Raw genomic sequence first — 14,091 nt, forward strand, 5'->3', positions numbered from 1 at the left:
TCGATCGAAATTAATTTTACACCAAAAAAAAATAAAATAAAATAAAATAAAGATAATATCTATTAGAGACCCCGTAACTCATGCAGGTCGAAGTTTTGTACATGTGAGGAAAGACTCTGCCAGCATGCAATTGTAAACAAATTCACGGAGTGTGATCATCGGATTATCATAGAGAATTTTTCAAGTATTTTCGATCCCAGTGTCTCATTGGTACCACTTCTCATATTTAATTGCCTCGGCCAAAAAATGCACGTGAAGACTGCTTATTCTGCATATTACGCGACAGTTAACTAAAAAAAGGTCAAGTCAACGGAAAGTAGACGCGGAAACCGGTATTCCGAGCACCTACTCGGATAAATGACCCTTTCTTAGTTAATTCACCAGCGATTAGAGTTAATTGAATAAATTTCCCGTATATATATGTCCTCTTTTCTTTTGGGGGGCGAAAATTTGTGACGAGCTTGATAAGGGGGCGATGAGTCAAAAAAGATTGGGAAACACTATTTTAAAACGTTCATAAAAATTTATATTTTGGTATATGCCGAAAATACCAAAATTACCAAAAATAGCTTATTTTTGCCATGTTACAATTTTTATTTTTGGCAGTTTTGGTATTTGGTTCCCGAAATCCCAATAATAACACGGCCTGTCCATAACTGATGTTGTTGGGTCATGTTTTATGCTCTATATCAGTGCTTTTCAACCTGTGTGACGGTTCGCACTTGTGCGAATGAAAAAAATTGTAGTGCGAATGACGAAGGTGGTGCGAACGGTGCGAATGAAAATCCAGGATGAGTGCGAATGAAAATCGTGAATCATAATTGTCAATTTTTCTGACCTGGAAAAATTCAAATAAACCTAATTCAGTGTAACTTTTGTTGTTGCGACGCAATTGTAAAAACTTGTTAACTTACGGCCTACCACTAATCATAGCTCTCACAAGTCGTAGTGAATTAATATTTTCGCACTATAATTATTACGTAACCAAATGTCTGGTTTGGAAGCTCGTGTAGTGTAAGACATACAGTTTATCAGCCCGTCTGAGCCTGCGACAGGCTGGAAAAATGACGTCAAATTGACTTTCTGCTTTCTTTCGCTGAACAATCATCATACTTTCGTAATAACTGTTCGATAAGTGCGAGGATAGTATAGTAAATACAGTAACTTGCAAATGTCGCAAGTTTTTACCCCTTCAAGGGTTATTAAGGCCCAAAGGGTATAATCTGGGTCGACCCGGTGCCAGAGCTATCTGTTAATATGTATGCAATATTTGTTGAATTTATTGCAAAAGATCCTGGGATAGTTTTTACAAATCCAAGTTGGGTACTGTAGCTAATAAGCGAGACACGTAGAAAATATGGCTTTATCATGAATTGTCATGATAAGATTTGTCCGACTGTACCGATGCTGGATGAACAAACCATTCGATATGGATATGCTCCGTTTTCGGCGCGGAATAGTCCCGTTTTTGCAATCTGAGTAGACGGTAGTTCAACACGCTGAGGAATTTAATTCACCCTAATTTGAAATTGCGTGCGTCGGACATATTTTGTAGAGCTGTGTTCGATAGAATTGTGGTGTTTGTTTGTTTCGAGGTATTCATGGTGTAAGACACTGCTTACGCGGATGAGGTGGTGACGAGGAGCCTAGATAAACCTCCAACACTTAGGTATGGGAATTCTGAAGTCGACCTAGGTTGGGCTTACACCCGCAACCCATTTGTGTTGCAGCCGCGGATTATACCACTGCGCCAACTCGCCACTAGAATTGCGGTGTGCGCGCTCTGTATGTCATGCATGTCCGTAAAATCGTAGCATGCAACTGTAATATTAAAAATGAATTCCTTCTGTTGGGTAAGGCTCGGGTCGTGAGATGCCACAAAAACTCAGATTTTGGAGGTAGTCTAAAAAGCTTCTTTAACGTTATTAAACTGTTATGATTCTCAAGTTAGATTGAACCAAAGAGCAGAACACACAGTATCGTGAGTTTATTTGCTCTTCCCACATACTCGCGAGACAGAAAATGGGAAATCGAAAAAATAGTTGGAGCAACGTATCATGAATTAGCGAGCTCTAATTTGCCTATTCTCCGTGATCGTTTGGACCTTATTTTCCAAGACACAAAGCAAAAGCCTCAACACAAACAAGTGGGTTTTCACCCTTTCGACATACCGAAGCCTCCTAGACCTTTTTGTCAGCTCTCAAAATCGATTTCTTCGAGCAAGCACTGTTCACTCATGAAAAATACGTTGTATTTTGGATAGGAGTGCAGAACAGATTTTAAGACCTGGCCATCCCAAGCACTAGTACACGTTCTTGTATAAAGCGTAACAACTTGTTTAGCCGAGAAGGATTTTAGTGAAATAGTTGAAATGAAAACGACCGAAAATAGTAGCCTTTTTAATGAGACACTTGATTGCTTAAGATACATAGTAGCCAATTTGTTTCACATTTGAACAAATAAATGTTGTATTTTCATCTTCTTTTTGTATAACAATTTGCGGTAAGTTTGTGCGAATGAAATTTATTTTACAAAAAAAGTGCGAATGAAGCTCAAAAAGGTTGAAAAGCACTGCTCTATATTCTATATACTCATGGTACTATTCTGTGATATGCAATATATTATTCCATTTTTAAATGCAGCTATGTGAGTCCATGACTATGGCTCGGGCTATTTCAGCGGTAAATGATTATCGAGATGGAAAGTTTTTGTCATCATGTGGTCATCATGTTGAGCCGAAATTCAGCAGCGCAGAGTTTGGCGTTGCACGGTACGTGAACTGGCGCTGAAAAACCTTGATGTGTCGAAACGGTAAAGGCGCTGAAATGCCGATGCGGAATAGTCCCTTGCCCGGTGTTTGTATATGTACTAAATTTGTTCTCCAATTCAAGAGCCCGATATTTGCAGCTGATGATTTTCACATTTATAAATACATTTTGTATAAATTATTAGAGATGTGTGAAATCTTTTCCGGAAATTGTAGATGTAGAGTTATATAAATTCCTCTTTATATATGATGAAACCCATACTTGCCATAACCTTGCGAATTACCATTGCAGAATAGACTCAACTCTTCAAATAAGCAGCAACATAGCAACATATCCATGGTCGTTGACTATATTAGTACACTTATAAGGCCTATAGATAATAAGCGATAATCGGCTATATTCCACAGGCTTATACTTGAAAAATGTGGAAATTAATAATAAACTATATTGATCCGGTGTATTGAACACGAGGGCCGCGTGCGACTCGCTAACTTGCAAAATATCGCCTGACCCGCGGATCAAGTGCTACTATCGTTAGAAGTAAGTAGACGTATGCGCTTACAGTTTCTATGATGAAATAACCCGCCGCCAATGGAAACCCTAGCATATCTCGCGCATTAAAACAAGGTGCAGTAGGCTACTCCCGATCGGCGTCGAACATAAAATTTCGTATATTCCCTCTTAATTTTCAACAATATTGCAATTGCATTGATTGCACCCATGCTATAATTTGTACAGCATATATCTCATCCTACCGCATATTACTTAGAGTGCGTGATATTCCCAAGAATTGTGGTAATTCGCTTTGCAAAACGCTGCAGTAAAACGTGCGTTTCACCTGAAAACATCATTCATCGGCTGCAAGAATGCTTCGCATACATTGTACGCTTTGCTGATCCCGAGGTTTCGACTGTTATTCGAGACAGCAGGTATTGTTCGGTCAAGTATATATAAACCAATCACTCTACCACTCACATCTCACTTGAGACTGTTTCGTAGATTTCCTCTCAGCAGCATGCTTCAGAATCTAGAATAGCTATAGGGCGGCATTGAACCGAGCCTGAATTCTGCATCTGGTCCTGTACATGTCCAGAAAACAAGGCGGAGACCAGAAATTCGTTCTGAAAACAGTAGGCGAGCACGGCAAACGATGTCATGTATAGGTTCTCTACTAATCCGCGGAACAATGCGTTATCGTGGACCTTCTATAAGACATCTGAAGCAGAGATTAGCCGATTTTATGTCTATAAATCCGCTCAATCGAACTACAAATTGTAATTTTGAATTCTCATCTTCTTATGTTCCCGAACGATTCTACTTGCATTTGGTCCAAAGGCGCATGTAAAGTTAAAAAAATGATTCGACATTCTATGACTGGGCTAAGCTGTAGTAGAAACCTATTTTGCGGGCAACACGCTGTTTAAAATTGGTACTTCGGTTGCGGCAGGTTACACACCAGTGTCGGGATTAAGTCACTACCTTCGAGTCACAAGTCATTTCGAGTCATTGCACATTTTGACTCGAGTCCAAGTCAAGTCAATCGATTTTTGAAGGTGACTCGAGTCAAGTCAAGTCACCCGGTCTTCGGAGGTGACTCGGGTCAAGTTGAGTCACGTCAAGTCAAGTCACGAGTCAAGTCACAATTCAAGTCAAGTTGCCTTTTCGAGGTAAGGAGGCAGGATTTCGTGATTGCATTTAGCTAGCTGTTTGAAATACAGATTGAATAGTTAGGGTTACCATATTTCTGCAACCCAAATTCCGGACACTCTTTAGCGCCCACGAGTGGTTTCCAAAATGAGTTGTGACGTCACACTAGCAATATAACATAACATAACTTTGTTGGGTTATATTTTTCATCTGAACAGTCACGCACAATGTACAATGCGATAAGACACAATGCGAAGTCAAAGCTTCGCTTATAGACCAGAGGTGGTCACTATCCCGTTCAGGAGTATGTGGCTGTGTGTTGTGTAACCGGGACGATAGCACACGTTTTCAGCCCTTCCCACCCAAATAAATAATGATTTTGAGCCCACACTACCCACACCATAGGGTACTCGATGAAACTTCTGGGGGGGGTGCTTGTTATATGAATCTGGTTTCTATATTCATCTGGTCGTTAAATTATTTAAATGAATTCTGTCAATAATATTGGTTGTTCCATATATTACTATATAGATACTACTCTCCGCCCACATGATCAGAGTTAGCGGTAGAGCTGGTGGAGGATGATGAGTTTGAAAATGCAGGGAACGTAATTGCACATCGTTGAGTCATGTTCATGTCCTACCGATAAGATTGTTTATCAGTCTTATGCCGGTGCGCACCACGGAGCTTTATACAGATCCAATATCCAGTGGTTACCAACATTTTATGGTCACGACTCCATCTCCAATTTGAAAATGTTCCGTGGCCCTGATCAAAATGTTACGAGCTGATTACTGAAAGAAGTCAGCGTCTTTGCTCAGACTTACTCACGGGCTATTTTGGAAGCTGATTACGTTCAACATATTCGCAAACCCTACAATAAAGGCAAATGACTCCCCCCATCGTTTGGAACCAGAATCTTTGAATAAAGCATTTAGACGGCCTTAATGATCTTTAGGAATATACCGTTCTCCTATAAGTGCGATTACAATTACGCTTATTCCAGGAAACGAAGGTTGTTTTTATTTATATTTTATTGCAGTTTCTGCGAGGGATGGTAGTCTCCATATTGAAATCAACAAATGTGATGGTATGTTGCGCGCAGCGCGAAGATAAATATCATGCATCAGCATAAATATTCCAAAAATATATTGTTTTTATGCTGATTTACGAAAACAATGATAGCTTACGTCAAGTCTTCAAAATTCCGGACATTTGGCATATTTTAGAAATTCCTCCCGGACGCTAGTTTGAACAGTGAAATTCCGGACATGTCCGGGAAATTCCGGACGTATGGCAACCCTAGAATAGTCATCTATTTTGAATCGAGGAACGAATATATACTTAAATACACATGCAAAAAGGCGTTGTATCGCTCACATATACGTAAAACTGCTACACGACGTTATATAACCTTAGTCTATATATTTATAGGTCAAGAGATTAGAATATGAAACCTCAGAAAGTAGAAACGAATTTATATGATGCAATACACTAGCCACCTACACATCCATGAGATACATTTTAATATAGGCCTACTCGCCCATGCTTGACGAGTATATTGTACACTTTTATGGACTATATTTAAATTCTATTCAAATCAAACACGAGGTTTGCTTAAGGTGGGAACAGAGCGCAATGAGCAGTCTGTGATACAGAGATAGATATTTTGTTATTAGATTACGTATTAGATTATTACTACTAGTTTGCAGATGTAAGCTCCGATCACTTCGTTTGCGATCAATTCGTTTGTGATAGAACAATGGAAGCTCAGTAAAACGCACGATCATTGAATGATTGGTCGCTCTCACAGGTTATACCAGCGGTTCTCGAACAATCTGAACATATCTAACTTACAGTGATGTTTATCGACACCAATTACTTGATCACTTGAAATTGACTCGTCAATTTTGTTCCGAGTCACGAGTCAATCCACATTTCTGATACGCAGAGTCAAATCAAGTCAAGTCATTTTTGCAAAGTGACTCGAGTCAAGTCAAGTCATACGAAAAATGTGACTCGAGTCATCTCAACATTGTTACACACCGCTGTTCTATACACAGCATATACCTGTGTGAGCGTTTTAGAAGTAGTGTAGTGGGATCCCGCCATGACTTAACATTTTTTCTCCTCATTATATACATATGGGGCAGGCGCTAATCGTAACCTTCATACAGCACTTCACTCAAAAAAATCTCGTTGCAAATCTCTTTAAATCTCATTGCACTAAATTTTCATAGTGTTTTGCACTAAAATCGGGAAATTCGAGATGTTTCGACTTGACTCGATTCACCCTGAAAATTGGCGTGACTTCACCCACTCCATCACCACTTATCACTTCTTTCGATCTTGATATTCTCGCCAGGAATATATATTCTTCTATAGTTCTATGTGTTCCTGATTTCCCTATGCAGTTGGTTTTTGATATTTGGATCCTTCATTTGCATGTGCCAGCAAGTAATATAAGCGAATTCTCGGTACAGCTGAGAGTATACGTATAGTTTTTCACTCGAGCTTCACTCAATACAAATAACAATTGGCGCAGGACAGACAAAAGGGAGAAGTCGATTAGCCTTTGAACACGAATGTTTAGCACAGGTTTGTTTCAACCATGAATGTACTTTCATCAATTACAAATAGTAATTATGTTGTGGCTGGGCGGAATCTGCTCGTATAGTCAATTAGTAAGCTATTTCGATGACTCTGTATGTGAAGATTCAATGATTAATGCCGATGTAGCCTGCGCTTATGAGTGTATTACAGTATAATTTGAGTGCAGTAGTGAATTGCACACAAGCAATGTGAATGCTCATCAGAACGAATTGGTTGGGCCGATAGGTATATAGGTAGGTAGCCTTCAGGTGCCCCTTCGTTCTTTATTTTACCTTTGAGATTAGTCATATCTTTTCTACTAACTGATGTGGTTTATATCTCATCGACGTTGAAGATAGTTAGTAGCAGAAACTATCAACTAATATCTTGCTATGAGACTATCCAGCATGATATTATTGTTTTCTTTCAATTTTCAATATTATGCAATATTACAAATTAGTGTTATGTAATATCGCCAGGTAGACTATAAGTGTGTCATCAGCGCCAAAAACGGCGCATTATCAGCCCAAAGCGCTGATCAGGGGCCTCACCCCTTCCGCAATAAACTAAGTCCTCTAACACGCGATTTACGAACGAGCTTGATAAGGTAATGACGAATGCAAGACAGTCATATTTGTTTTGCTTGCTATACGCACCAAAATCGCGAATATAAACCAGTGTGCATTTCTCGTCTATATAGTCTCAAGAATCCCGATTTTTTTTCAACTTCATAATGATTTTGTCAATAATATGGATTCTTGCATATTTTGAGAGACTCTCTTTTTGCGAGTATTTAAATATTTGCCATTTAAAAAATGCGTTTTTTCAAACGTTGTATAATCATGCCATAATTGTGTAAATACTTTGGAAAAAACATGCAGTATGAGCCTACGGACGATTTTCATCCGGCGTATGCGATGTGGAGTGGCTGGGACCCACGAAATCGTCTTCGATTCGACAGTTGTATCATATAGATAAATATCATTGGTATGGAATGGGTGTTCTGATGATGACCACCAACCGTAAAAATGCTACATAACGATCTAGGCATGGTTAAAGATATTTTTGGTCTGGCAATGACAGTGGTCGAAAGCCTTTTGCGTCGAACGAGCCATATTAATCCTATATGTTCAACTGTCAATGTCAATCCACTGTGGCGTCACAAGTAAGAATTCGTGACGTCATGTCTATAACAAGGGCCATGTTTTAAACATGTTTGTTTTAAATTGATTTTTGTTTTGATGGCAACCAGCATCCAAAACATATATCCATCAACGCAACACGCGTTAGTGGAAACGACATATCTCTGAGTGCGCAATGCGAAACATTCTCACAAAGCGCAACGAAATAGATATCATCGAAATAATACCGAATTATCTATGTGATGTGTAACTCTAACTGGAAATATTTCATTTCTAAAAGGTACATGTTTGGTCGTTCCACGTCACCCATACTGTCATAACGTCATAAATATTCAAGTGCGTTGGACTTCTGGCATCGAATCACCAGGTTACTCGATTTTGCCCAACCCTATATAGTCGCCAACTCTGGCGACCACCTGGCTTTAGATTGCACATATAGAGACATCAGTCACAGTAATCGTTGAGTGCTGGGTATTAACGCAAACGCTTCCGTGATTAATCCCGTATCTACTTGGTGAAGTTATAGATGTGAAGCGCACTCTATTTTGTCCATCTTCTGCGCGTGATTTAGGTCAACGTAAATCTATAATTCCGTCGTAAATTCTGAAATTCAAAGTACAGTTACGATTGTAATCCGTGAATCATAATCAGATTTTGGCGTGTATGCTCCGGATCAGCTACTCGTCCATTGGACGCAAGTGTGAAATGATACGTTACGACGAAAGTATTTCGGCTTAGTATACCCCGTATGATGCAGATTGCGGCCAGCTGACATGCATTTGTATTTATATTGTTACTTGTAAACACATATCAAACAACAGTTTACAGATAATATAAATGATAACAACATTCATTTCAATAGCAGTTGTCACGAAAAGTTCTATATAACATCGGCATGGAGAGGAATAGACGATACGAAAGTCGGAATTGTGTGATTTCTCAATCATTATTATTGTTATTATTTTGATTCGATGGATGGGAGAGTTACATTTACCATAATACATAACAACAACAAAAAACATTCGTGTTCCAGCTATTTAATGGAGTGTTGTGGATAACTGTGCAGTTGTGAAGCATAGCAGTTGGAAAAGTATACTCGGTGCTGCTCTCATCAGTAAAAGGAGGACGATCATGGCAGGGAAATCATTGCATCAACTTTACAAAGATTCGAGCAGCAGTGATATATTGTCTAAAGTTGTGATACCACTTCTGGCTGAATTTTTCACCATGGTTATGCACACCTTTTGGGGATCGATGTATGTTCCGCCAACTGATAACCTACGATTTGAATCACTAAACAGGTAATTCGTGGGGAAACCGTCTTCATATAAAGATATATATATAGCACATCAATACATATTATCGTTGATAGATACGAATCAGTTCATACATCACCAAGTTTGCAGGTGTGTGTATGGCGGTGTTCAAGGAATTTATTGCTCCTCTTTTTATAATTAGCGTACACAGTAATCTATTTAGCGCGTTGATAACACGGGTAGTACTAGACGTCATATAGCAGCAACATTGACATTTAAAATAACCAAGAAACGATTATGCAGATTTAAAATTCTTGGAGTAGTATTAATCGCAGTATATTCTGTAGGAACATTAGTGGCTTTACTCGTCATCAATAGGCATGCACATCGAAAGATTAATTTTAACTCAGTGAATTTCATTCAGGACCATACACCCTGATGAATGGAAAGCCGATTACCTGACATCCGCCTTGGTTCCAGCATTTCAAGCAGGATTTGCCGTCTGGATGTTCATTGTACTATTCTGGAAGATTTGGTAGGACCATGGCTTCCCCATATCCATATCATATAGTAACAACACCAATGCGTGTGTTTCGACTTATAGGACCTTGCTTGCTAAAAATACATCTTGCAAACTCGCACCACCAATCTCGCAAAGTCACTGCGGTACTGCGAACTGTAACGTGGACTGTATATTATATATATATGCAGGATATTCCATATTTATTCCATTTATTGTATCGAAATAATAACTTTCTGCTAATTCTATATTTTTTCGACAACATTCGCATCAATGTAAGATATAGTTAGATAAATCATTATTATCTCCCTAGCTCAGTGGTTCCCAACCTTTTTGTCTTCAACCCCCACTTCAGATTTATTCCGAGTCTTCATTCCCACTACCCAAAACTCCTATATACCCTTTAAAAAGGCCCCTTGGCCAGACGTTTAGCAGGGACTTGCTATTGGAAAAGAGTAACGAAAGCAGATGATATTCAACAAATGAAACATTTCAACGAAAGATAATATAAAAAACACCACAGTTTTCCTCACAATCAATGCGAATTTTGCTGTTGTTATGCGAAAATTAGCTTTTGTGAACAACAGGCAATATACTTTTCGATACATGCATTCGAGAGCAGTTAACTTGTAACGGTAATCGCACATATGTCTCCGTATATATGTAGACTACTTACTATGTATATAATGTTTAACAAGTGCGTCTATTCCCCACCAGAAACCATTGAATTCCCCACCGGTTGGGAACCACTGCCATAGCTCATGCCTTGCATCCTTTCGCTATACCTTAAGGGGTGTTCAAAAATGACTTTTTCTTTCAAATTGTACTAGCTACTTGAGAAAATTGTTATGTTACCTAAAAAAACCTGCACACCAATTTCGGCTCAATTCCAATCTATTGTGGTATTGCTATAAAAGAACTTATTCAATAAAAATAAATATTTTTTTTCAAATTTTACCGGCTACCCAATGAAATCGTTAGATTGTATGAAAAACAGACGAACAACGAATTTGACTCAATTCGCACTAATAGAAACGAAGTTATTGATGTTCAAAATTCGAGATTTCAAATCATAATATTTACGGTGGGCATAACTATAATAATTATTTAAAGAACTTGCCACCGTAAGTACTGTTTTATTCAAATCCAAATTTTTCGACAATACCTTCGCTTCCACTGTTGGAATTGAGCATCGTTTCTATAGACAACCTAACAATTTCATGGGGTAAACAGAATTTTTTTTTTAAATCAAAATTTATTTTTATATAATAATAAATAAATAATTTTCTTCTCTCGTAGCGATGCGGCTATTGGTTGGAATTGAACCAAATCTGGTGTACAGCCTTTAATTAGGTAACCTAGCAATTTTATCAAGTAGCCAGTACAATTTGAGGAAAAAAAGTCATTTTTGAACATCCCTACTATGCATGCGCTTTTGCAAATCATCATTGCACTCTGTTACACCTTGCCTGTACTCTCATAAGTACGGTCATCAATCGTTTTTCGAGATGAACTTGCTCAGTAAATATGACTTATATTAACAGTGTCATCAACTTCAACCCGGCGATATCTACATGCCTGTTAATTTCCGGACATCTCAATCCTTGGTTATATATCCCGTACATCATCATGCAAATATTGGGATCGGCACTCGGCGCACTTATAGCTCAGGTAAGCTAGCTGTTTCGAAATCTCATCATGCTCCCTTCTTTATTATTGCATTGCATTTTGTAGGGAATCAAGGGCGACAATATTGGGCCGTTCCTAATCTCGAAGGATGCCAATATATCCGCCATTATAGCCTGCGAAGTGGTGACCACGGGTATCATGTGTTTTTTCACAAACGTGATGGTTGGGGACAAGACATACGACCAATCGACTGGTGCATTAGCGATAGGAATCACTGTATTCCAAGGAATCCTAGCAGGGTATGACAGATTGAGTTATGTCCGAATCGCGGGTATAGTCGTAACCTCGTAACCTGTAACCTGTGTATTCCAGGCGCTGGGTTGGAGCAGGGGGTCTGAATGCGGCACGTGCAATCGGCCCAGCAATCGTTCTTGGGGGAGATACCTGGAGATACCATTGGGTTTGGTGGGTCGGTGACATTCTCGGGGCAATTGTCTTCGCCATAATCTACAGGTTTGATGGATAAAATTAGTCGAATTTCGCAACGAAACACTCTATCCTTACGGGCAGTAGGCCTACGTAAGGATAATTCCTTCTTTCAGTGTGGATTTTTGAACTATCGTATTTGTTAGGCCGTAGTCCGCTAAGGTTCGAGAGTATTCAACGACACCATGTCATTATTAATGATAAAATGCGATGCGAACTAAAGTTCATATTTATACTTCTTGAGAAAATGTCGTACATTTCAACCGTATATATAGCCGTGGAGGTGGTAAGCTTAAGTGTCGACATTTACAGATGCTTTTTCGCCACGCATGAAAAAGTTTGGATCATGAAAATCGGAAACAAAATTGCGGATTCAAGAACGTCGCCAACAAGTAGAGACGAAAAATACGAAGGCAACGGTGTCAAGCAAAGCACAGCCGTCGCATGATCCGCTATGCTGTTATCGTGTGTTATCACTCCTCTCGGGGTGTGTCTCATTTTCCATGCTAAATCCATGTTGCATCATATGGGAATACTAACCTACTCACTATAGTACGTCCTATAGATAAGGTTACTGTCTAGCCAATTCTACACAGAATTGAACAGCCGATATATGAATAGGTCGCATAAGAACGTGAATATAGCCTTTATAACTGTTTCTCAGCCTTTCTTGATTATGGCCCATTAAATTAGGAGAAATACGGCGTTGGCACGGGAAGATGATCACTAACAAAATGGTTATCAGTCACTTTCGCCTAGTCTAGTTTAAGATCCGTAACGGTTCATAACCAGTTACAGGGTCATCTAAAACATCTTGTAAACGAGTACGTTATTACAAGCTAGACTATATACCATGCAAACTCTGTGGACCACTGAAAACAGCGTCATGGTCCATAGCTTAAAGCCCCCTACTCTATAATGATCGAGTGGTTTATAATGGCTAAGACATGGTTCACTGCTTGGTGAGTCACGAGATCATTTCTAGCCAATTGCATCATTATGGAATTGATTAAATCTTTAGTCTGTTATAGTCTTGCTATTTGAGCTAATATATATATTCATATCGCGAACTGTATAGCCTCTTTTTCTTTATCCCTTTTACCGAAGTTACGCCAAAATTGTTTGGGTCTGCCCAGAATGTGTTTCTTTATCGCAAGTATAGTCATAATGGAGCGAAACCCCTATAGTCACCAGACAGTAGGGCCCCACAGATATCATGGCAGTTTGTTGCGTTTTGTGACGAGCGTAGTACGCTGCTAGCACTAACAGTAACTTGAAAATCGCCTTGGAGGCACACGACATTGATTTAGGATTGCCTCGTGCGTTTTTTTTTCATATTCATGCTTGATACCAACTGACGAATATCAAAGTATCAGAACTCATGCGCAGACAGTCCTATTCCTATTGCTACAAGAATCGCAATCAAAATACAATAATACATTTTGAACGGATACGATCCATAGTGGCACCCGCAACTGGATTAATTGGATACCGAAGTCTTTCTACAATACGTTGGAAGCTGTTACCCACGTCATAAATAAATTAATAACAAAAATAATGGTTATAGGCCTACTAGTGAAAAGAACGCTGATGGAGAAACAACAGAGTAAAGAGTAGAAAGAAACGCAGCCGGCTATCAACCGTCCAGTGATGCTGGTACTGCATTTCGACAAAAAAGGCTTGAATCCACCGTCAAAATCAGAGGCGAGCAACATACGGCCCGCGACAGGATTTTGTCCGGCCCGCGGACAGTTTCCCGTCTTGGTTGATAATGTGACCCGCCCCGGCTAGTGTCCGGTCAATACCGATAAAAACATTACCGAGGAAGCCATTACCGAGAATGGACACCACCGAGAATGGACATTACCGATAATGCAATGTATGCAATGCAGGCATGTAATGCATGTATAGATTATATACAAGTCGTGCGCATATGCATGACGGCTTTGCCACATTCGTTGTCGATTCTGAGATATAAATTTCTCGACAACGCTTTCTCAGTAAGTTAGATTCTTGGCATTGGCCGTTCTCGGTAATGGTTTTCTCGGTAT

At 39.3% G+C, this 14,091-nt stretch overlaps 2 protein-coding genes and 1 long non-coding RNA gene across 3 annotated transcripts in view; 1 reads left to right on the forward strand and 2 right to left on the reverse strand.

The window, feature by feature from the left end:
* Positions 1-14,091, reverse strand: part of LOC145457449 (epithelial membrane protein 2-like) — a 417,463-nt gene that overhangs the window by 40,562 nt on the left and 362,810 nt on the right. The window lies entirely within an intron of this gene.
* LOC145457454 (uncharacterized) overlaps positions 1-14,091 on the reverse strand; it is a 63,382-nt gene that overhangs the window by 22,741 nt on the left and 26,550 nt on the right. The gene's annotated exons all lie outside the window — the stretch shown is intronic.
* Positions 9,183-13,110, forward strand: LOC145457993 (aquaporin-8-like). The gene is made up of 6 exons (XM_080336279.1): positions 9,183-9,450; positions 9,830-9,940; positions 11,470-11,596; positions 11,660-11,853; positions 11,927-12,067; positions 12,353-13,110. The coding sequence occupies exons 1-6, from the start codon at positions 9,281-9,283 to the stop codon at positions 12,486-12,488; spliced, it is 879 nt and encodes a 292-aa protein (XP_080192405.1). The 5' UTR covers positions 9,183-9,280; the 3' UTR covers positions 12,489-13,110.

The sequence above is a fragment of the Botryllus schlosseri genome, chromosome 15, assembly GCF_051294905.1.
Source record: "Botryllus schlosseri isolate E-star chromosome 15, Bs_hap1, whole genome shotgun sequence".
Lineage (NCBI taxonomy): Eukaryota > Metazoa > Chordata > Ascidiacea > Stolidobranchia > Styelidae > Botryllus > Botryllus schlosseri.